This window comes from Panthera tigris, chromosome C1 (assembly GCF_018350195.1).
Source record: "Panthera tigris isolate Pti1 chromosome C1, P.tigris_Pti1_mat1.1, whole genome shotgun sequence".
NCBI lineage: Eukaryota > Metazoa > Chordata > Mammalia > Carnivora > Felidae > Panthera > Panthera tigris.
The window spans coordinates 91944525-91968726 of record NC_056667.1 but is presented as its reverse complement, the minus strand read 5'-3'; the positions used below and the strand labels follow the sequence as shown (position 1 = coordinate 91968726).

Genomic DNA, 24202 nt, shown 5'->3' with positions numbered 1-24202 from the left:
GGCAGCTGTGAAATTTAAGCTCCACTTTCATAATGTTCTGTTCCAATTTATGTTCCTCTCCTTTCCTTCATCATGAGAAATGTTTATTTGTGGATCATTCAAAATTCACCAAATACATAACATATAAAACATCTTTAAGATATACCTTATTAACAATAAGTAAGCTCATAAAACCAAAATTTTAAATCCATTATAAACTAAAATTAAAAGTAAAACAAGAAAGTACCTGAGATTCAAGTGGAATGAAGGAAATATTTATTTCTTTACATCTTCTTATTGATTTGGAGCAAGAAGTCTTAATTTTGTTAAAGAGACTATCAGGGCAAACTGAGAGGGGGGGAAAAAATCAAAGCATATAACTCCATCTAAATTTTTATTCTTTGGAATAAATCATTTTAACATGCAAGAATATTTAGTTTTTACATATAATTAGTGACTTTCACAAAGCAATTTACTATGAGGACAGAGACAATATGTAAATATTTTTCTTCACTTTACAGAGCAAATGTATTCCAGCCAACAGGGCTGTAACAGAAATTCCATTTTCCCCATTCATAGGCACCATAACTTATGATTATTTCCTTAGAGAGCTGCTTACACAGCAAACTAAAATTGTTAGGAAGGAAAATCAGATCCAAACTCATGGCTTAATAAACTTTCATAGGACTTTCAGAATTTCTTAGGAATTTATACTGCTTTTCAAAATGTGGCACTAAGTGCAACCATCCCACACAAATTGTTAGTTTTTCCTTGTATCTCAAGACCTTCTCTAATGTCAGGAAATCCTGAGACTAATCCAGAGCCTGTTCTCTCCACCCTCCCTTTACCTGTCTATATCTCTATTAAATCTAGGTTGGAACATCAACCATTGGGTCCTAGTGTCTTTTAACATGATGTTCTTTAGCCTCAAGATTCCTTAAGTTAAAAGAGGCTTCACATTCATTAAATTTTATAACTTCTATAAACATGAATTTCTGTGTAATACAGTTATTTAAAACACAAATACTTATAGCATGACATATTTAAAATGGAAACTATTACTAGGCATGAGATAAATAATAACTTCTAGGAAAAACAATATACTGCTTAAAATGAATTTCTAATAGCACAGACTAAGACTACACTTAGATGAACAGCATTTTTATTTTGCAAAATAATTATGTAAGATATAACATAAAGCAGAATTATATGTGTGTCTGGACTTCTCTGTGATGCTTTTGTTTAGCTGCTTTCTATCTGAACATATGGCATTGCAAGAGAAATGTGACAGATTCTCTCCATTAATATTTGCCAAACAGATGGCAATTTCTCCAGTACCGTCCCAAAGGGTCTTATTTTTGATTATATAATCAAATCCCCAATTAAAACTTAGATTTAAAAAAGAATTCCTCCTTCATCAGCATAAAATTTGAGATACAGCTCTCACTACCAACCCCCCACCATTGTATACCAGCAAAAATGACTGGCTCAGAATTTAATTTTCTATCACTTTAATATGAATTAGGATAGATATGATCTTATATTTTTAGATTTTTTCTAATCTAATTAGAACAAGCAATAAATAGAAAGTTAATATTATAATAGTACTATAAGAAATACTTTATAATTAATAGGATTTTAAACAATGAAGCAATACTTTTACAAAGCTACTTACAGTCAGTGAAGTATATATATGCTGCTTTGTATTTGTTCTCGGACTTACTTGCAAAATCACGTAAAAAACATTCTACAGACTTAAAAAAGGTTAGATGTTAATACACATTTAACAAAATACTAATTTAAACGTGCTAGCTTTTGAAGTAACTAAGATTATTCTTTTTCAATAATAAAACAAAACCTTAACTATCTCAAAGTTTACTTTATAAGCTGATTTTTTTTAAATGCTATGTTGTCTAGCAGTAACAGCTAAAAACCTAAGAAGTAGTAAGGTAATATGTATAAACAGAGTACTGTTTTGGCAATGAGAAGATCCAGGAACGATCCAGTGACTGGGAAGCTGAAGCCACACAGACCATTAGAAGATAACAAATCAAGGAACTGAAAAGCCAATAAGCATACTGGAAATGTTATCTACCTGGATGATGAAAGCATTGTGACTGTAACTGGGAAAGTGCTGAAGAGAGTGACAGTGAGCTAGGAGTAAAATTATTAAGGGATAATGAAAGACCCAGAGGTTGGTAGATGACAGCAAGGAGAGGAATGGCAGGTAATAAAGTCTGGTAGTTCTTGCATGCCTCAGTGCTGGTAATTTTATTTTTTTTTTCAACGTTTTTTGTTTTTTTTTTTTTTTTTTTTTTTTTTTTGGGACAGAGAGAGACAGAGCATGAACGGGGGAGGGGCAGAGAGAGAGGGAGACACAGAATCGGAAACAGGCTCCGGGCTCCGAGCCATCAGCCCAGAGCCCGACGCGGGGCTCGAACTCACGGACCGCGAGATCGTGACCTGGCTGAAGTCGGACGCTTAACCGACTGCGCCACCCAGGCGCCCCAGTGCTGGTAATTTTAAAGATACAATGATCTAAAAGCAAAAATGAGGAATACAGAATGTAATGATCTCTCCTCCATCTGTTCCTTTTTCTCCTGGAACTCTAGAACTATTTCTGTTAGACCTCATAGATCAATCCAGCAATCTCTTATCTTTCGCCCATGATTTCCATGACTTTGGGGTTTTTTTTTGTTTTTTGGGTTTTTTTTGCTTTGAGATATTCCATTTTAACTCGGCTATTAATTCAAATTTCAATAGTGATTATCCTCTTCTGCAATTAACCATTTAACGGAGAAATCACACACTTTTGAACTTCAGGAAGTTTTTTATATGCTGTACTAGACTCTTCTTATGTGTTATCATTTTTCTGTTCAGTTCATCATCCTTCTCTCTAAGCAGCTATATTTTATATTTTCTTCATTCTTACTGAACTTCCTCTTTCTGGCAGCTTGACTCACTTAGATGTGTTGATGCTTTCCTTTGTTAACTCACTGAAGGTTTAGGTTTGTTGCTGGAGAATCCTAAATACAGGCAGTTCTACAAGAGGGGAAGGCAAAAAGATTTCTCCTTCTCTGGGCTGTAGGTATATAAGCAGACAAACCACCAGGGCTTTGCTTTTTCACCAAATGACCTTTCCCCTGGGGTTCAGAGATCTCGTACAGCTAAACTCTTCAGAAATCTGTCATTTTATGACTTTGGCTAGGAACACTCTCATGCTGGTGTCTAAGGTGCTTACCCAGCTACTAAGGAAGGAAGTCTCTCTCTAGGCTTCTCCACTACTACCCAATAAGCTCAAGCCTTCGCTGGTACCCATAGGGCTATGGGGCCCAATAGGTAATTGATTCAGGACAGAAAGAGAAACTGGAGTTGGTTATAGTAGAAAAAAGAGTCACATTCAGGTACTATTTTCTCTGAGCCCTTTGCTCCTTTACTGAATATACAATTTTGTATCCTGCTTCTGTCACTTAACATTAAAAATGAACATTTACCTAAATCATTAAAATTTCCTAGAAATCTCATTTTCAATGGACACACAGTCTTTTCTACTATTAATCTATTAATGATAAGAATTAGCATTAAGATATAAAATGTCATTAAAACCCACCAGCAGCCAGCATATAGAAACTAAATAGTGAATATCTGTTTTTTTTCCTGCTGTCTGCTAGAATCAAAAGAAATGAAACTGCAATTGCCAACTTAACATTCTGGATGAATGTAACAGCCAAAGAATGTGTTAGAAAATCCATTCTCAAATATTGTACAGAATAAAGGAATATGACATGGCACCTGGGTAGCACAACTGAGCCCTGCGTCGGGCTCTGTGCTGACATCCCAGAGCCTGGAGCCTGCTTTGGATCCTGTGTCTCCCTCTCTCTATGCCCCTTCCCCACTCACACTGTGTCTCAAAAATAAATAAACATTAAAAAAAAAATTAGAATAAAGGAATCTGATATTTACTTGGCTCTAAAAGTTTGGCATTAATATGCATTCAATCACAGATTATAAACTAATTCCTTTGACGTAAAAGATATATTTACATATATATGCATGCATATATGTGTATATACACACATGTATGCTACAGGAAGTAACTACGATAAAGGATTAATCCAAGACTATTTCTTTTATGTACATTTCTATCCTCCAAAAATATGGTTGCATAGGAATAGCATGAGTAACAAACTACTCAAACTTCATCATTTTAATACAATTAAATTCTGCTTTCAGATATGAGGGGAGAATTCTTTCATTTATACATTCTCATTAAGAGTGCAAATGAAACAATTTTCTAACACAGAAAAACTTTCCTAAGCAAACTAGTTTATGGCACTATTTTTCTAATAAAGTATGTTTTATTGCTTTGAATTGCCTATGAGAAAATGATGTCAATGATAAATGAGGAAGATACTTTTTAAAGATTCAAAATACTCACCTTTGATGTTGGAGAGATAAAATAAAGAGCTTTCATTTGTCTGACAGGTTCTCGATTCCTATAAATATTCTCCACAACTAATAAAAAAAAAAGTCCATTTTATATAACCAAGTATTTATACACTTGAAACAATTTTAAAATAAAACTATACTTATTTATAATAGGGAAACACATTAACATATCCTGGGTTTAACATTTTTTTGGCCTCCCTTTGATAAATTAAAAAATCCCAAAATTGTATCTTCCCTAAACCTAAATTCTGGGCTAAGTAATCATCATAAGAAAAAAGGATGAAACAGCTATTTCATAGTTACATCTACCAGTGTAAGCAATCAACATGCCATGAAGCAAGAAAATGCATTAAAAATTAAAATTTGTATTTCTTTTTAAAAATATTCTAATGTAATAGCAAATATAATACCACATATCAGGCTAAGTCCTTAACATTACTTATCTGTTAAACTTTCTAATAATTATTATATAACAAACTGGTAAGATAAGTATTTTACAAATTAGGAAACTGAGACTTAAAGAAGTTAGGTAACTTGAAAGCTAGAAAGTAGAACAGGTAGGATTCTAACCCAGATCTGTCTGACTCCAGAACCCAAGTTTTTAACTGCTATAGTATTCTTTAAATAAACTGCCAATTAACTCTTACTCTTTTAAAACTACGCAATATTTTTAAAGTATTTTTAACAATGAAATATCGCCATAATTTACTGTTATATTTTTATTATTGAAATTAAGAAGTTCATAAAATTAACAAATATAAAACAAAGTGAATTTAAAACTAGTAAACTCTAGGGGTGACTGGGTGGCTCAGTAAGCATCCAACTCTGTTTCGGCTCAGGTCAGGATCTCACAGTTTCAGGAGTTTGAGCCCTGCATCGGGCCAGGCCCTGTGCTGACAGTGTGGAGGCTGCTTGGGATTCTCTCTCTCCCTCTCTCAGACCCTCCCACGCTTGCATTTGCCCTGTCTCTCCCTCCCAAAAAAATAAACTTAAAAAAACCCCAAAACATTAAAAACGAACAAAAACCACAAAAAACTAGTAAACTCTAAATTGTCAAATTAACTATTAAAGCTATATTTTAAAAAAATTAAGCATTATTCTACAAATCAAGAGAACCACTTTTCAAGACTAATGCTGGCAAAAGCCCTGGAAACAATTAAAAAGATTAACCTGATAGGCGAGGAAGGCTACTGTTGAACTTCTCTGGTAAATATGGTGATTCACCTTCTCATTCTTACATTTATATTAGTAAAGTATAGACTTATCACAGCTTCTATTAGACAGGATATCAAATAAGGTTTCCAAGGAAGTATTTAATTTTAATCTCCATTCCCAACTATTGTAATTTCACCTTTAAAAGATTAAAGTTAAATCTGTGCAAACTTACTTTTATTACTTAATATTCAAAATCAAGTGCCTTATAGTCATCTTACACTATACATACTATTATGCTTGGTGAGTAATGTACATGTTAAAATGTTAAAATATTGTGCTATGATTTATTAGAACACAGACTTTGAAAATAATCTGAAATGTCTGGTTATTAATAGCAGAAAGTGCCACTTCTTCAATTCCCTGAAAAATGGATACATACTAATAAGTGATTTAACAAAAAGGTTTTTACAGGATGCCTGAATGGCTGTTAAATATTAATCTAAAACCTCACAATAGCCCAACAAGATCAAAATACTCATTGCCATTTTACAGATGTGAAAATTGAGATTCAGAAGTTAAATAAGTCAGGGGCATCTGGGTGGCTAAGTCGGTTGAGTGTCTGACTGTTCATTTCAGCTCAGGACATGATCTCGCCGTTCTTGTGTCCTAGCCCCGAGTTGAGCTCTGTGCTGATGGTGTGGAGCCTGCTTGGGATACTCGCTCTCCCTTTCTCTCTGCCCCTCTCCCACTCATGCTCTCCTCTCTCTCTCTCAAAATAAATAAACATTAAGGAAAAAAACAACTCTGGAAAGTCCTAAAGAAACCTGTTTATGGGCACCTGGGTGGCTCAGTTAGTTGAGTGTCCAACTTTGGCTCAGGTCATGATCTCACGGTTTGGAGTTTGAGCCCCACGTCAGGCTCTGTGCTGAAAGCTCAGAGTCTGGAGCCTGCTTCGGATTCTGTGTCTCCCTCTCTCTCTGCCCCTTCCCTGCTCTGTCTCTCTCTCAAAAATAAATAAACATTAAAAAAAAAAAAAAAGAAAAGAAACCTGTTTAGCTTTGTCTAATGCTATATCCCAACTTACTTGGCAATAGAATTTTTTCCTTGAAGAGTATCTATCAACACCAAACACACAGTAATAAACAATGGTTACAGAAATGAAATAAAACCTCCTTACAGTGCAAAATGGTTCTGTAGCTTCATTATATTTTTATAAATATTATCAAATGGTTCTAGGGGCACCTGGGTGGCTCAGTTGGTTAAGTGTCCAACTTTAGCTTGGGTCATGATGTTGCAGTTCTTGATTTCGTGCCCCGTGTTGGGTTCTGTGCTGACAGCTCAGAGCCTGGAGTCTGCTTCCGATTCTGTGTCTCCCTCTCTCTCTCTCTGCCCCTCCCCTGTTTGCATTCTGTCTCTGTCTCTCAAAAATAAACAAACATTTAAAAAAAAAAACCTTAAAAAAATGGTTCTCACTTTAGTTGCTAATTAGAATGGCCTCTGGAACTTAAATAACTTCATGGCCTGGGGCGCCTGTGGGTGGCTCAGTCGTTTGAGCATCCAATTTCAGTTCAGGTCATGATCTCACAGCTCGTGAGTTTGAGCCCCGCATCGGGCTCTGTGCTGACAGCTCAGAGCCTGGAGCCTGCTTCCGATTCTGTCTCTCTGCCCCTAACCCACTCGCATTCTGTCTCTGTCTCTCTCAAAAAAAATAAATAAACATTAAAAAAAACCAACTTCGTGGCTTAATCAATACTATATTTGTCCAGTGTCAGAAAAATCAAGGCTTCAATCTTTTAATGTCTAATTGAGAGTTTTTCCATTGAAAAGGCCATAAAGACCAGGAAGACAAGCTGAATATATGATCAATAATAAAGTATCATATAGCAAAGATTTTATATATAAGTATCAAAATAATTATTACAAAATTTTTTAGATAATCCTCCCTTTGTATACACTGCTCAGGTTTTCTTGAAAATACTGGTGTAGTTGTTTTTTTTTTTTTTTTAAGTTTATTTATTTATTTTGAGAGTGACAGAGACATCTGGGGGAGCCAGAGAGAATCCCAAGCAGGCTCCAAGCTGCCAGCTGCGGAGCCCAATGTGGGGCTCGAACCCACAAACTATGAGATCATGACCTGAGCCAAAAATCAAGAGTCAGTCACTTAACCAACTGAGCCACCCAGGCACCCCAAGTGTACTTTTGAACCTCACAAGTAGCAGTGACAAGGCAGTACACATACTACACTAAATTCCAAAATATAAAAGAATTGTATTCGACTTTGAGTCTTAGTTTCCTCATTACAAGTGGGGGTATTTAAAATCTCTTTAAAGGGTTGTCATGAAGATCAAATGTAAATAAATGAGTGAAAGGATGAGGAATTTAAGGATAATGGTAAGATTATAAATGTTATAAAATATTGGTATCATCCCCCAAAGAGATTAAAATCTCATTAACAATTCTGCCCTAATGAAAGATTATGGCAGTATGGTTTTTTTCATAATGTTATTCTAAAGCGGATTAAAAACAATTTTTTTTAATGTTTTATTTATTTTTGAGAGAGACAGAGACAGAATGCAAGTGGGTTAGGGGCAGAGAGAGAGAGGGAGACACAGAATCCAAAGCAGGCTCCAGGCTCCGAGCTGTCAGCACAGAGCCCGACGCAGGGCCTGAACTCACAAGCTGTGAGACCATGACCTGAGCTGAAGTTGGACGCTCAACCGACTGAGCCATCCAGGCGCCCCATAAAGCTGATTTAAACTTGTAATTAACTGCTTCATTTCTAGGTAATAAAGAAAAACTTACAAAGTCAGTATTATACACTTGTAAATATGTACAAAAATTGATTTTATAACATAAATCTTACTATCTACTTAAAAGCAATACATGAAAACCACCAACATTAGTAAAAACACTGAGGTAAACATAGTGTCAGCATATATAATCCTTATCAAATATGCAAGAATAAAAATTTAAGTAACAAACTCAACAAGGCAATTGACTTACTCTTGGTCAGAGGCACTGATTTATAATCAAAGCTTAAGAGGGGCGCCTGGGTGGCTCAGTCGGTTAGGCATCCAAATTCAGCTCAGGTCATGATCTCACAGTCTGTGAGTTCGAGCCCCATGTCAGGCTCTGTGCTGACAGCTCAGAGCCTGGACCCTGCTTCAGATTCTGTGTCTCCCTCTCTTTCTGCCCCTCCCCCAATCAAATCTTAAGAAAAAACTTCCAGGGGTTATTCTGAAGATTCACAGAGAAATGTCCAGTGTTATTATTATGGCTAGGGTTATAAAAATAATGAAATATAACCCCATCAAAAACACAATGACTAACTAAAATTTATTATTACTTCAAACTTTCCTAATCACAATAAGAAAGTTTTTATGATGAGTATTGTTAACACTTACCAGTTATACCCTCTGCTAGAAGATCTGTCATTTTGCAACACGATGCCAAAAGCTTAGTGGTAAATTCATCTAAAAGCATTATCTTAAAATGAATATATATTAAGAAATAGTGTAAGTACCTGATTGCCAAGAATTCACAATAGACACAATTTAATCCATTAAACTTACTCAAACATAAACCTTTTATAACATAAAATGAAAATATTAGGACAGTAAACAAAATTATCAATTCACCTCTTAACTTGTATGACCTAGAGATTTATTTTCTCAATATACATACATATAATATTATACATAAGCAAATAGAAACATTTCCATTTTGAAGCAGAAAACTTGTTCATTTTAAATGTATCTTGTGTTTAACATCAAATTTCTTACAATTATAAAATGTCACTTACAAAATAATAATTGTTCCAGGTGCTGTTCTTATTTTCCATGGATTAATTAATTTAATCTTTACAACTATGCTATGAGGTAAGACTATCCCTATTTTAGAGACAAATAACAGAGAGGTCAAGCAATTTGCCTAAGAAGCCACAGCTATCAAGTGGTGAAGCTATGATGTGAATGCAGTCAGTATGGTTCCAGACTACACTCTTACAGAAGTATAATAAGGACAATAGATTGATGTCCTCAATTAAAGGGCAAAATATGCATTCTACCTTCCATTCGCCTTCTTTCTTGCAGTCATCAAACACTGTTGCTTTTATCTCTGCCAAAAAAAAAAAAAAAAAAACACAATTATTTACAAATTTAAATCAACAATTAGAAACATAATAACTACTGAAAGAACAAAAAGATTGGGGAAGTACCCAATTTGAAAATCTGTTAACTTACATAAAAAGTATATATACCTGTTAATCTCTAAGTAAAAATTCAGTTCTCTTTAATACCTAACCTATATTTAAACTGCAATATATTTTTACATTTTTGAGAATTAAAGTATTATAGGGGCAGCCGGGTGGCTCAGTAGGTTAAGCGTCCAACTTCGGCTCAGGTCATGATTTCACAGTTCTTGGGTTCGAGCCCTGAGTCAGGCTCTGTGCTGACAGCTCAGAACCTGGATCCTGCTTCAGGTTCTGTGTCTCCCTCTCTCTCTGCCCCTTCCCTGTTCCTGCTCTGTCTCTCCTGCTCTCAAAAATAAATAACAAACATTAAAAAAAAAAAAAAAGTTAAGGGATGCCTGGGTGGCTCAGTCGGTTAAGCATCTGACTTTGGCTCAGGTCATGATCTCATGGCTTGTGAGTTCGAGCCCCGTGTTGGGCTCTGCGCTGACAGCTCGGAGCCTGGAGCCTGCTTCAGATTCTGTGTCTCCCTCCCTCTCTCTCTGCCCCTTCCCCACTCACACTGTCTCTTTCTCTCTCTCTCAAAAATAAACATTAAAAACATATTTTTAAAAAAGTTTAAAAAAAAGTACTATAAAAGATTAATATAAGTATATAAATATATCTGGAAAATATTTCCGAAACTATTATCTGATTTGCTTTTTCCTATTCTACTTAAACCCCAAGTAAACAAGATGAAAACAAAAAAACTCATAGGAAAATCCCTAACTAGCCCATTGCTAAATTATATCTGACAATCAAAATTGGGTAAGCACTTTTCTTCCTGGTTTACTGCATTACAATTTTCAACAATTTATATTACAACATTAGGATACAGATATTCAGTCTTGATTTATAATCAATAAATATTAACATGTTCCTTGGAATGATTTTTAAAATTAACCTAAACATATTTTTTAAATTAGTTCACTGATAAACAAAAATTTTTTTCTGATGTATTAAATAACACACATAGGCAATCAACACAAATATCTGTTGTTCTACCTCATAATAAGACAATTCCTCACAAAGTTTTACTAATTTTCAATCTTGAAAACTGATATGTAGTATGTAACAAATAAAATATAATTAAAATGTAAATTACAGTAACTTCTAATTTCATTAATTCCTGGTAATGAAATGTTTATATAATTCATTTAAACTTTCCTACTTCTTGGGTAGGCCTGGCTGGCTCAGTCAAAACATGCGACTCTCGGGGCGCCTGGGTGGCGCAGTCGGTTAAGCGTCCGACTTCAGCCAGGTCACGATCTCGCGGTCTGTGAGTTCGAGCCCCGCGTCAGGCTCTGGGCTGATGGCTCGGAGCCTGGAGCCTGTTTCCGATTCTGTGTCTCCCTCTCTCTCTGCCCCTCCCCCGTTCATGCTCTGTCTCTCTCTGTCCCAAAAATAAATAAAAAAAAAATAAAATAAAAAAAAAAAAAAAAAAAAAAAAAAACATGCGACTCTTGATCTCAGGGTTGTAAGTTTGAGCCCCAGGGAGAGTATAGAGAGTACTTAAATAAGTAAATAAACTTAAAAAAAAATAATAAAAAAATTAAAAGATAAACTTTTCTACTTCTTAATTTAATACCTAAACTTTAATTGTTTTAAGGTAATGCTTGTGGAAATATACCATCAATTTTTGGCATCACATTAAATGACATGTTCAAGCAGAGGGTATATTTAATAAGGATTACTAATACTCATCATAAGAGGTGTGATCTGGAAGGTTTTATTTGATTGGCAAGGCTTGAAAGTGTTAAGAAATACTAGTTAAGGTGCTTATATGTGTTTGTTAGGAAGATTGTAGCTTTTTTAAATGTTTATTATTTATTTTTGAGAGAGAGAAAGAGAGACTACGTGCGCACACAAGTGCACACGAGTGGGGGAGGGGCAGAGAGAGAGGGAGACAGAATCCAAAGCAAGCTCCAGGCTGTCAGCACAGAACCTGATGCAGGGCTCAAACTCAGGAATTGTGAGATCATGACCTGAGACAAAGTCAGACATTCAACTGACTAAGTCACCCAGGCGCCCCTGCCAGGAAGATTATAATTTTAAATGAGAATTACAGCAAAAGCCTAAAGTGTTTAATATTTGGGAACTTAAACCCAAAGCATTGGTTTCTTCTACTCTATAGGCAGAGATAAAGGATTTTCTCAGGCAGAGTTCAGACACTAAAATACTATGCCACTTCCCTTTCTAAGCTTGCTTTATTTCTGTATACCTCAAACAAGCTGAAAATCAAAGAAATAAATGCTCATGGAATTTATGATGGAGCAGATTGAAGAGTTCCCTAGGAAGAACTCATCTCATTATAGTCTTTAAACCCTCAGAAACTGCACTGATGTATATGGTAAAAACTCATCACATGTTGCCATTAAGCACTTAAAGTACGGCTAGCCTGAACTGAGATGTCCTGTAAGTATAAAATACACACCAGATTTCAAAGACCTAGTACAAAAAAAGGGAATAGAAAATATCATTAATTTTCTATATTTACATGTTTAAATGAGAATATTTTAGAAATTTATTATTAGGGGCACCTGGTTGGCTCAGTTGGTTAAGCATCTGACTCTTGATATCGGCTCAGGTTGTGATCTTGTGGTCATGAGATTGAGCCCCGCATGAGCCTCCACACTGAGTGCTTGGGATTCTCTCTCTCTGCCCCCTCCCCCCAAATAAATATTTTGAAAAATTTATTATTAAAATTATCTTCATCCGTTTCTCTCTCTTTTTTAATGTGGCTACTAGAAACTTTTAAATTATATATGTGGCTTGCATTATATTTCTACTGGATAGTGCTGCCTTGGAATATGAAGATACCTAGACAGTGTTAGTGTTAGCATCTTAACAACAAAGCATAGGGGCACCTGGATGGCTCAATCAGTTGGGCATCCAACTCTTAAAATAGGCTCAAGTCATGATCTCACAATTCCTGGGATGGAGCCCCATGCTCTCAGTATGGAGACTGCTTGGGATTCTCTCAAAAATAAACAAACTTCAAAAAAAACCAATAAATGATAAACAACCAGTTTTGTGGACTAGAAATTAGGTGCATCCAAAAAAAGTAATATGGTCAAAGGTAAGGTATGTTTGGAGGGGAGTCAAAGGAAATCACATCAACTAATATGACAACTTTTTAAAAAAGTATTTCCTCCAAATACTAATGAAAATTATTTGACCTTACATCCATTTCTCTAGCACCCCAAATATGGATATATTTGATTCAATTCTCTTACTCTAGTAAGAGAGTCTAGTCTCTTGCTCTAGTCTCTTTCTCAGAAACCATATTTGTCCTTAAAAGTTTCGTCTATTAGATCTAGCCTTCAATTTTTCCCAACATTACTGAGATACAACTGACACATAACACAACTTCAAAATATATAATGTGTTGATCTGATACACATACTGCAACATAATTACCACCGTAATGTTAGTTAACAGATAATTACCATTCTTTTAGTAATTTTGGGAGGTGAGAACATTTAAGATCTACCTTAGCAACTTTCCAAGTATATAGCACAGTAGTACTGCTACCTGTAATCACAGTACTGTTCACTAGATCTCCAGAACTTACTCCTCTACCAACTGAAGTCTGTACTCTTGGACCAGCTTCTCCTCATTCCCCCTAACCCCCATCAGTCTTCAATTTTTTGCAAATCTAACTCTCCATCATTCAATTATACAGTACAGGTTTAAGCACCTACCTGCCTCAAATTGAGATTATAGTTCCCTAAAAACTGCTTTAGATTTCTCTAAGAGTTTTAGTGACATTTTCTTAGTCATAGTCTTTGTATAGTTCCTCCATCTCCCATATCCAATAATCATGCAGTGTTGATTGTTCTTTCTGGTGACTGCCACAGTCCTCAGCATTGCCTTGGTTCTCATCATCTCTCACTCAACTACTATAATAGCCTCCTATCCGGATTTCCTGCTTTTAATTTTTTTTAAGTTTATTTAATTTTGAGAGAGAGAGAGAGAGAGAGAGAGAGAGAGACAGAGAAGGAGCCCATGAGCAGGGTAGGGACAGAGAGGGAGAGAAGGAGAGGGGGAGAGAGAGAGAGAGAGAGAGATTGAGAATCCCAAGCAGGCTCCACACTGTCAGTGCAGAGCCCAATGCGGGGCTCAAACTCATGAACCGCGAGATCATGACCTGAGCCAAAATCAAGAGTCAGATGCTTAACCAACTGAGCCACTCAGGTGCCCCTGGATTTCCTGCTTTCTACCTCCAATCCTTTTGCCTGTTCAATCCATTTTCCACATTGCTGTCAGTGATCTTCCTCAAGCACAAATTTCTTAATGCGCACCTAAATTCCCTCAAATGCTCACTCTTGCCTCAGAATAAAATCTAGATTTTACTATTCAACCTCCTGTACCAAGTGGCCTCTGCCTACTAAGTTGATCTTCCACCAGTCCAAATGATATCCAAATAATTATCTATTAATACCAACTACTCTCTTTGCTCATCCTGTTTCTCCTAAATGCAAAAGGAAATGTGTTTAAAACTAATGCCAAAGATGGGACGCCGGAGTGGCTCAGTAAGTTGGGCGTCCGACTTCGGCTCAGGTCATGATCTCACAGCTCGTGAGTTCAAGCCCCGCATAGGGCTCTGTGCTGACAGCTCAGAGCCTGGAGCCTGCCTCGGATTCTGTGTCTCCCTCTCTCTCTCTCCCCCTCCTCCGCTCATGCTCTGTCTCTCTCTGTCTCAAAAATAAACAAACATTACAAAAAAAATCAAAAAACTAATGCCAAAGAGGAAATGAAAACATGGAAGGGAAAAATGAGAACAGAGCTAACCAAGTTTTGTGCAGGATCAGCAATGCAGAAAGTATACTTGCACAACTATCTTAAACCACAGAGAAAGTATTAATAAACATGGTAACATTGTAAGAGAAACTGATTTGTCTGGAAAATAGTAAATCATCTGTAAATAACAGTTTTTTAGGAAACAAAAATGCCTAGCAACGTTTAAATCATAAATTAGGAAATAAGAGGGGAAAAAAATACTAGTACTAAAGACAATCTCAACAGGGACCTGGAAAAGGTACCCTTTTCTCTTTATCTGGTCTTCCTTATCTAAATCCAGATGTCAAATTCAGCTCCCTTTTCTGTAATTTATACCTATGTATCTCCATCTGCTTTCTAGATACCTCAACTTGCACTTACACTCACTGTATTTTAAACCTAAACTATTTTTTCTCTCCAAAACTGTTCCTTCTCTTTCCCTTTATCAATAAAGATACTACTACCTAGACTCCTAGACCTGAATCCGAGTCTAGGATGACTCTCCCCCAGCTTAAATCCTATTTAATCTTTCTCCAGAACTGCTCTCATACTCTCAGCCATCTTCTACCTCCTTCGCCACATTTTGGCCTTCTTCCTTGGACCAACACCATAACAGTACCAGTCTCTGCCACCCACTCCAATTTATCACCCAAGTGCACCCCTGCTTCTAACATCTGAGTTTTTTCTAATAATCAAATTATTACAACAATGATAATCAACATATATACACTACTCTATCACTTGCTTTTTTCAATAAATATACATCATGGATACCCTTTATACAGCATATAAACATATAGATTTAAATAATTCTTTTTAATACCTACATAATATTTCTTAGTGCAGGCACACCATTATTTATTCAACTATTCTCCTCTATGAGAGGCAGTCATCCTGTTTCCGTTTTTGCCACTATAATGTTGCAGTGAAGATCTTTATACATATATCTTTATTATCAGTACTTTTATTTCTTCATTTTAGAGAGAGAGAGAGCGCGGGGAGGGGCAGAGGAAGGAGAGGGGGAGAGAGGGAGAGGGAGAATCCCAAACAGGTTCCATGCACAGCGTTGGTCAGTGTAGAGCCCAACTTGGGGCTCGATCCTATGACCCTGGGATTATGACCTGAGCTGAAATCTAGTCTCAAACAACTGAGCCACCCAAGTGCCCAGACTTTTATTTCTGAAGCAAAGGTTCCCATAAGTGGGAATGCTGGCATCAAAAGATGTGTCTGTCGTGTTACTATACATTGCCAAATGCTTTGTCAAAAGTTTTTAACAATTCACATTCCCACCAGCAAACTTCCCAACGATAGCATGTCAGTCTGATGGGTTAAAAAGAGGAACTGGTCTTTATTTGCATTTCCACTCAAAAAACAATCAACTGAATGTCCTAATCTGCAAGTCACCTGTTCACATCCTATATTTTTCTATTGTGTCATTATCTTCTCTTTATCAATGCGCAGATACTCTCTACAGATTGACCCTTTCTCTTCTATGTGTGGTCAATATTTTCTTTGAATCTAGAGTTTAGCTCTTGATTTTTTTGTTAATGGTGTCTTCTACCATATAGGAATTTATAATTTTTATTTAACAAATTTTTTATGGGATTTGGGTTATCAATTTTTTTAAAAGTGTAACCCATGTTACTCTATATTTTCTCCCCATTTTATTGTTTTATTTTACATTTTAGATCTTTATACATATGGAATTCATTTTAACTTGCTAAAGTTGGATTAAGATCATGCCTAAGTAAATAAGGAGCAAAGAATCATGCTAAGTAGATGTCAGAACAAATACCTTAAGACAAAAATTTGTAAAATGTCATTAAACAATGAAAACCTAATATTAAATATTTATGACCTAAACAAAACAACCATGGCATAAAAGAAAACCATGGCATAAGTGAAAACTATCAGGAATCTAAGTGGAAATAAAGAAAATATAACAAAATGAAGATCTAAAAAATGGAATCATGAAGAATTCAAGTTGAAAAAGACTTAGAGAACATGTAGTTCAAACTCTTCATTGTTTAGGCTAGGAAAGTGAAGTACAATCTGGAATGCAAATCAAGTCTTCCAACTATTAGTCCAATGAGGAGAAATAATAAACCAGCTTTTATAAGTAATGCATAATGAAAAATCAAAAAGCCAAAAATCAAAAGCAGACTTGTAGGCTACAAAGAGTTTACATTCTCAGAAAACCAAAATATATTATTAAATTCCTAATTATGATTCCAACAGATTCTGCAGGGCTGTGGCCCAAGTTATTTAGTGAACAGGTAAGAATCTTTATAAAGGTAAAGCCAGAGGCCTGGGGCAAAGACAAATGCAATACTCATTATTAGTCAGCTTAATAAAAACAAATTGAATTGTGCATGAAAAAGACCACTTAGGGCTATCAAGGTACACTAAAAATTGTATGAAAAAATAAAAATAAATAAAAATAAAAATAAAAATTGTATTAAAGTAGAACATATGAAAACTGAGAACTAATAGAAGACCTACTAAAATGTATACAAAGACAAACATTAAAGAGCTAATATTTCTTGGTAGGGGGTTAGTAAATTCTGTATTTACTTCTGTAATGAAAATAACAATGTAAGGTTTAGAGGGTTTCTCTCATAAACATAAAAGTGTAAAATAAAAAGCCACTGTTAGAAAATTATTCATAATGACAGTATGAGTCAGAAGAGTAGTTACTCTGGAGGAGAGGGTAGGATTCAGACTATTAGACTATTTACACTATTTTAGACTATCTAAAAATTTAGGATTTTTAGACGAGAGGGAAGGATTATGGAGTACTTGAAAACGTTCTGTAACTTGATCTAGGTGGTAGTTAACATGGATAAAAATTCATCCAGCTGTACAGTTAGCAGTAGTGCATTTTACCATTAGACTTAATGAAATCTTAGAGTCATTTCCCTTCAAAACAGAAACAAGAAAATGACTTCCTTTCAGCACTGCTGAAACAGTGCTGGTAGTGACTGATATTTGAAAGAAAAAAAAAAAACAACCTTTCCTTTTTACTGGTTCCCCACTGCCTAATGTCTACTCTATTTAGCTCCAACCTACCTTTTAGTCTTCATCACCCTATTCCTTGCAACAAATACCCTATACTCAAAAGGAACTATTCCCTCTTCCAAAAAACTCATGCACTTTTTCCTCTTTGGGCCAAATTTGGCTCCAATTTCCCTATGTCTGGCAAAATCTTACCACCTTCCAATGGCACTTCCTCTTGGGAGTCTTCCCTGATCCACTCCCACAGAGGAAATAATTCCTTTTTCTTCTCCTCTCCCTTTCCACAATGCTAATATAGTACTTAGTACTTGTGTACCGTCTCCTCTCACTGAACTATGAATTGCAGGAAGTCAAGGGATATGCACCTGAAATAGTGTACAGCAAAGAGTAGATACTCAATAAATACTGATTTAAATAACTATGTGGGACTGGAAAAATCCAAAAATTAAAGTATACAATTTTGCTCAACAAGATAAACTTAAAGAAGTGACCAGAGGGGCGCCTGGGTGGCTCAGTCGGTTAAGCGTCCAACTTCGGCTCAGGTCACGATCTCACGGTATGTGAGTTCGAGCCCCGCGTCGGGCTCTGTGCTGACTGCTCAGAGCCTGGAGCCTGTTTCAGATTCTGTGTCTCCCTCTCTCTGACCCTCCCCCGTTCATGCTCTGTCTCTATCTCAAAAATAAATAAATGTTAAAAAAAAAAAATTTTTTTTTTTAAAAAGAAAAAGAAAAAAAAAAAAGTGACCAGAATGAAAAAAACACATAAAACTAAAATAATTAAAACAAAAATGCTTTACACATGCTTATATTTGCATAGAAAACTTTAGAAGAATTTGTAAGAAACCTAAGAGTAGTTGTGTCAGAAAAGGGAGGCTGTGTAATCTTTTCTGCTATCTAAATTTCTTTGCCAAGTCAGGTATTTAAAAACACTTAAGGGGGACCTGGTAACTCAGTCAGTTAAGCGTCCAACTCTTGATTTCAGCTCATCATGATCTCACAGTTCATGAGTTCAAGCCCCGCATCAAGCTCTGTGCTGATGACATAGAGCCTGCTTGAAATTCTCTCTCTCCCCTCTCTCTATGCCCCTACCCGACTTGCTCTCTCAAAATAAATAAACTTAAAAAAATTTTTTTAAGTACTTAAAAATGATCATTACAAAGACTATGAAATGGCATGGAAAATGCCATGTCAACCTTAGATATTTTTAAAAAGGAAATCACAGAATGACAAATAAAAAAATATATCTGTAGCTATACAAGGACTAAAAGAAAATGTGAAAAAAGGGGAAACATGTAAAGAACTGGCTTAAATACATTCTGATTACTTTTACTTGTAATTTTTCTGGGTTAATTTTCTCTTAACATTTGTCAAATATGTGGTATGAATCACAGACACTAGACTATTGTTTATAGATAAGGAGAAAAAAAAGACTGCACTAAGGGGGAAAAATGCCACAGGTGGCTTGAGCTTGCTTTGTAGTTGATTTAATTACTCTTGTTATTTTTTGAATAAACTTCATCAAATTTTTATTTAAACCCTTTTATCAGTGATATTTTTGCTACCACTTTCCTGTAGTAAAAAGTGGCAAGGGAGCAATATTGAGCACTAGAAACTTCACTGATTTTAAGTATGGAAATTCGTTTTGTAAATAAATATAGCCTTTGCACTCAAAATATTAAAGCTCTTTTTGTTTTTTTTTTAAGTGTTTTGAGATAGTCCCTAAAGGCTGATCCCTTCTCAGGTTTTAGGTCTCAGCTCAAATATCACCTACTCAGAGAAAACCTTTCCTGATCCATCTATCCAAAGTAGCCCCCTCTCTCTATATATATCACAAACTGAAATAATGTTTATTCTTTGTTTACAGATTTATTTTCTATTATTTTCCGCTTGAATGCAAGCTTCAAGAAGGCTGGGAACTTGTCTGCCTTCTATTGCTGTATTTCCACAGGAATTCAGTAATATTTATTGAGTAAATGGGGACTTTAGGTAGCAAAAAATGGAGAAAATTATAAAGCTGATCTACTGTTTACTTTTAACAAACATTTCCATTTTTCTAGGGCCTGTTCCAAATTTAAAGCTCTAGAAGAAAAACTGGTGGACCCACCTTTAAGAAGCTTATCAAGATGCTCACATTAGGCAGTAGTAAGAAGTGCCATTTTGGAAGGATAAATCAAATGCTACAGAAATATAAGAGGCTGGGTTAAAATAAGAAGTCACTATGGTGATAGTAGCCCCATTTAAGCCAAGACTTGAAGGCTAGCTAGAGTTTGGATAGGTGAAGAACAGGCATAAGGCGAGCATTCTAGACAGGAATTGGCATACAGATGTAGAGGCAGAAGATTTCAATAAGAGTGACTAGTTGAACATCAAGATCACACAAGGGAAAGGTAGATAACAAGGTAGGTTACTGTCAGGTTGTAAGTCTTCAAAAGCAGACTAAGCATCTGAAATTATCTCTACACAACTGGAGGGGTCTCTCTCTGCAGGTCTTCAAACAGTTGAGCATGATCTCAGCACAGCACTGTTACAGGAAAATTATTCTGGCAGCGACTGGCCAGATAGACTGGAGTGAGAAAGAATAGGTGCTTGGAGGCTTAGTTAGGAGGTTACTTCAACAAAGTGGGCATAAGGCTCTGAACTAAGGTTTAAACATTACAGAAAGTCATAGACACATGACATGTTAACTCTGCAGTCAGAAAGATCTAGGTGTGGGGAAAAAACAAGAAAGATCTGGGTGTGGAATACTAAGTCTATATTTAATACCTCTATCAGTTTTCTAAAAAATAGCTTTATTAAGATATAATTTGCATAGCATATAATTAACCCAAAGCGTACAATTAAATAAATGGTTTTCAGTATATTCAGAGTTGTGTATCTATCATAATAATCAACTTTAGAATATTTTCACTCATCCAAAAGGAAACCATCTCCTTAGCCATTATCCCTGAATCTCCCCACCCCCTACACCTTCCAACATACACAACTCCCCATCTACTTTCTGTCTCCATATATTGTCAATTCTGGATATTTAATGTAAATGGACTCACACAGTGGTTATTTGTGAATGGCTTATTTCATTTGGCACAACTTTTTCAAGGTTCATCAATAGTGTAGCATGTATCAGTACTTCATTCCTTTTTATTGCCTGATATTCCATTTTTGGGATATACCACTTGTTATTTACCTATTCATCAATCTGTGGATATTTGGGTTGTTTGATTTTTTGGCTATTATGATTAATACAGCTATGATAACAGATGTATCAGTTTTAATGTCTATGAAATAAAGATAATAATTCTTATCAAGTTTTAAAAGATGTAAAGAATAATGCCTGGCACAGAATAAATGTCCAAGAAATATTAGTTTCCTTGTCCCTACATTTTAGGTAAACTGAAGATTAAGTAATTTATCTTTCTACCACGACTCAACTGTACTATCTTCAACCTAGCAAAACCTTTCCCCAGTCAAATGTATGCTTCTCCTCCCTCTTAGGATATTCCTTCATCATTTCTTACAGACTCTGTCATCTTTTGCTAACAGAACTCACAGTCCCCCTTCTTTCTCTCTTTCTACTCCCTAAATGCTGAATGAATGTCATCTTGTGTTTTGCTCATGTTTCTATTTATACAAAGATTCAAGGAACTATTTTTTAACCTCAACATTGCTTTCCTTCCCTTCACTCTTCTGTCTTATCTTACACTCCATCTGACATCCTGGTGCTGCTTCAAGTTAATAGCGCTAGATGGAAATTTTCTTTTCTCTAAAATCTCCCTCTTGCCCAGTCTCCATGCTATCAAAACTGATGTTACTATCAACCTTTTTTCCTCATAAATACTGATGTTAAGGACCATGTACATCTTGCAAACTATTTACACAATGCAATTCACTACCCATTTTCAAAGAAATGTACTTTAAGTACGACTGTGATTTAAAAATATTACCAAATCTTACAGGGCACCTGGGTGGCTCAGTTAACCAACTTTGGCTCATGTCCCGATTTCAGGGTTCATGGGTTCCATCCTTGCGTGGGGCTCTGTGCTGACAGCTCAGAGCCTAGAGCCTACTTGGGGCTCCGTGTCTCTCTCTCTCTGCCCCTCCCCTGCTTGCACTTTTTCTCTCTTTCAAAAATAAACATATATATATATATATATATATATATATATATATATATATATATATATAACAAATAAAAATCTTACCAAATCTTAAAACTCACCCATGCAAATCTTAAAAAACAGAATGCCAACCTTATAATTATCAAATTTTTAAAAAGATGTCTCATAACCTTTTCCCCCCTTTTATTTATACACTCGTTCTAGTACGTTCAGCACTATGACAGTTACTGATGTGGAGTTCTAATCTTGCACGAGGAACTGTATCTCCCAAAATTTTGTTGACTCAGTCACTTCTGTCCTTTGCTCAACAAGCTGGAGTCAGAGATACTAATTAGATGTCACTCCCTTTCCACTACTAGACCATAATTACTTTCAACCCAGCTGCCAAACAATGATGGTTCTTCCGGTTTGGTGGTTTCATTCCTTCTCTAACCTAGCTGACCTAAGTTTGGAGAGATTTTTATGAAAGCCGTAGGTGACATGGCAGAAAAGCAGAATATCAACCAACAAGCAGTAGTACAGCCCTAACAGCAGTGAGTGGCTCTCAGAGTATAGACAGAAATGTGAAGGTGCAGCTTTTGCCCTGAAATTTAATCATCCAAATGGCTCCTTCTCATGAACTCTTTAGAAAAGTGAGCTCCTCTAGAAACACAGGAAGAAGGATCTGTTCAACAGTCAGCGTTTGTTTTTGTTTTTTCTTCTATTAGAAGACATTGAAAAGTGTAATTCCAGAACCCTGCTTGGTACTAAAATGAAGAAACATAGCAAGCAGTCTTTGGAAACAAGTGTGAGGAGAAGGGGAGGGGCGGGTTACAGAAACACAGTGCCCAGACCGTACTGGGTGCAGAGACATCACCGACTGGTGGGGCTCCGGGGGGGGACCAAGGAGCGTCGAGAGCAACGCCGAGGATAGTCACAGGGGCCGAGGGAGAAAAATCCGGACTGGGGGCCGCTCACCCAGGGCGGGGCCTCGGGGCCAGAGCCGGGCCGAGGCGACGGGGTGCCAGACGACAGCTAGAAGGCCACAGGCTCCCGCACCCTGCCCATCCCTGAGGCTAGCAGGAAACAGGGTTGGGAAGGCGAGCACGAAAAAGTCCTAACAGGGACCTGGGTCCCAAAGCAACAAGTGCCCGCGGCGGCTTCCCAAGAGACTGTTGGTCTGGAGCAGGATAGCAAGGCACGGCGCGGCGGCCTCCTGGCCTTCCCTCTCTCAGCCCCTGCCCCACCGCACTCACTCTGCCACACCACGCTCTTCAGCCCCCGCTCCGTCACCGGCGGCGCCATCTTCCCAACACTGCGGAGGAGCAGCCGCCGCCTCCCGCTGGCAACCCACTTTAGGAGAAAGAAGCTCGGAGTGGCCCCGCCCCCACTCACGGACCGCGCCCTCCGGTAACGTCACGAGCTACCGCCAGGGGATTCCCGCCCACGCCTGGACGGAGGCTGCGCAGTGCGGGTGGAATCTGTGTGGGCAGTCGTGCGCCCCCTAGCGGGACTCTGTCAGCCGAAGTTCAAGGACCCGTGACGTCAAAAAGCGAAGTCGTGCCTGTGTGTTACGAGTTAACCTGATATAAAAAATTCCGAATTCACGCAGACGGTATTTGAAAAAGGAATGGGTCATTCTTTCGCTTTGCAAAAGAACTCTTCACCTGGCGAAGCCGTTCATAATAGACTCCACTCAGCAGCCCCCTCAACTACTGAATAGAAAATTTACCCATTAAAGTCTATTGTATTCATTTTTCAAGGACATAGTAATTGTGTAGAACTCTGAGGTTCCCTCCAGTGTGCCCCGACCTATGCAGGACTTTCAGGAAACTCAAAGAAGTGAGAGACCCACTTCTGAAGAATTATAAATCTCATTGGAGAACTCAATTCCTGGTATGCTGAAGATAGTCAAAAGTTGGTTGAAAAAGCGAATGCCTTCATGATGATAATATACGTAAATGAACCAATAAAACAGTAATTATTTACTCAACAAGCATAAATTCATGTGCAAAATTGTGTGAGAGAGAACATCAATGCTTTAGGATTTAAAAGAAGGGGTTATTGTTAAGAAGGGATTCACAAAGGAGGTGATTTGAGCTTAGACTTAGCAAGTTTAAGCAGAGAGTTATTTCCTGAGATGGTGCTTTTGAGGTGAAATCACAGTAATCAGTCATGAATGAAATCAGTTTAGTTGCTGAGAGCCCCATCTGTCACTAACCATCATTTACACTGTCAGAAAGTAGACTTTCCCATAGATTTGCAAAGAATCAATGGTCTTAATTCAAGTTGGTCACATAGGAAAGTGGAAATATACTCTTAATGATAATGGCTAATATTTACTGAGTGCTTACTACATACAAGGTATTATGGTAAGTGGATTATAACCCTTAAAGATAAAGAAACTGATAGTGAAATAACTTCCCAAGGATGCTCAGCTTGTGGTATAGTGGGAACTAGGATAAGGCATAAGCTACACAGAAAGCAACAAAGTAGTCAAT

At 36.8% G+C, this 24202-nt stretch overlaps 1 protein-coding gene across 3 annotated transcripts in view; it reads right to left on the bottom strand.

The window, feature by feature from the left end:
• Nucleotides 1-23069, bottom strand: part of STXBP3 (syntaxin binding protein 3) — a 53869-nt gene extending 30800 nt beyond the window's left edge. For all 3 annotated transcript variants that reach the window (XM_015534989.2, XM_042998095.1, XM_042998094.1), the window contains exons 1-6: nucleotides 22958-23069; nucleotides 9650-9699; nucleotides 8988-9069; nucleotides 4418-4494; nucleotides 1655-1733; nucleotides 227-327 (exon numbers count right to left, since the gene is read on the bottom strand). In XM_015534989.2, the coding sequence (XP_015390475.2) occupies nucleotides 227-327; nucleotides 1655-1733; nucleotides 4418-4494; nucleotides 8988-9069; nucleotides 9650-9699; nucleotides 22958-23006 (438 nt within the window). In that variant the 5' untranslated portion in view covers nucleotides 23007-23069. The remainder of the gene's footprint in view (nucleotides 1-226; nucleotides 328-1654; nucleotides 1734-4417; nucleotides 4495-8987; nucleotides 9070-9649; nucleotides 9700-22957) is intronic.
• Nucleotides 23070-24202: the final 1133 nt, after the last annotated feature.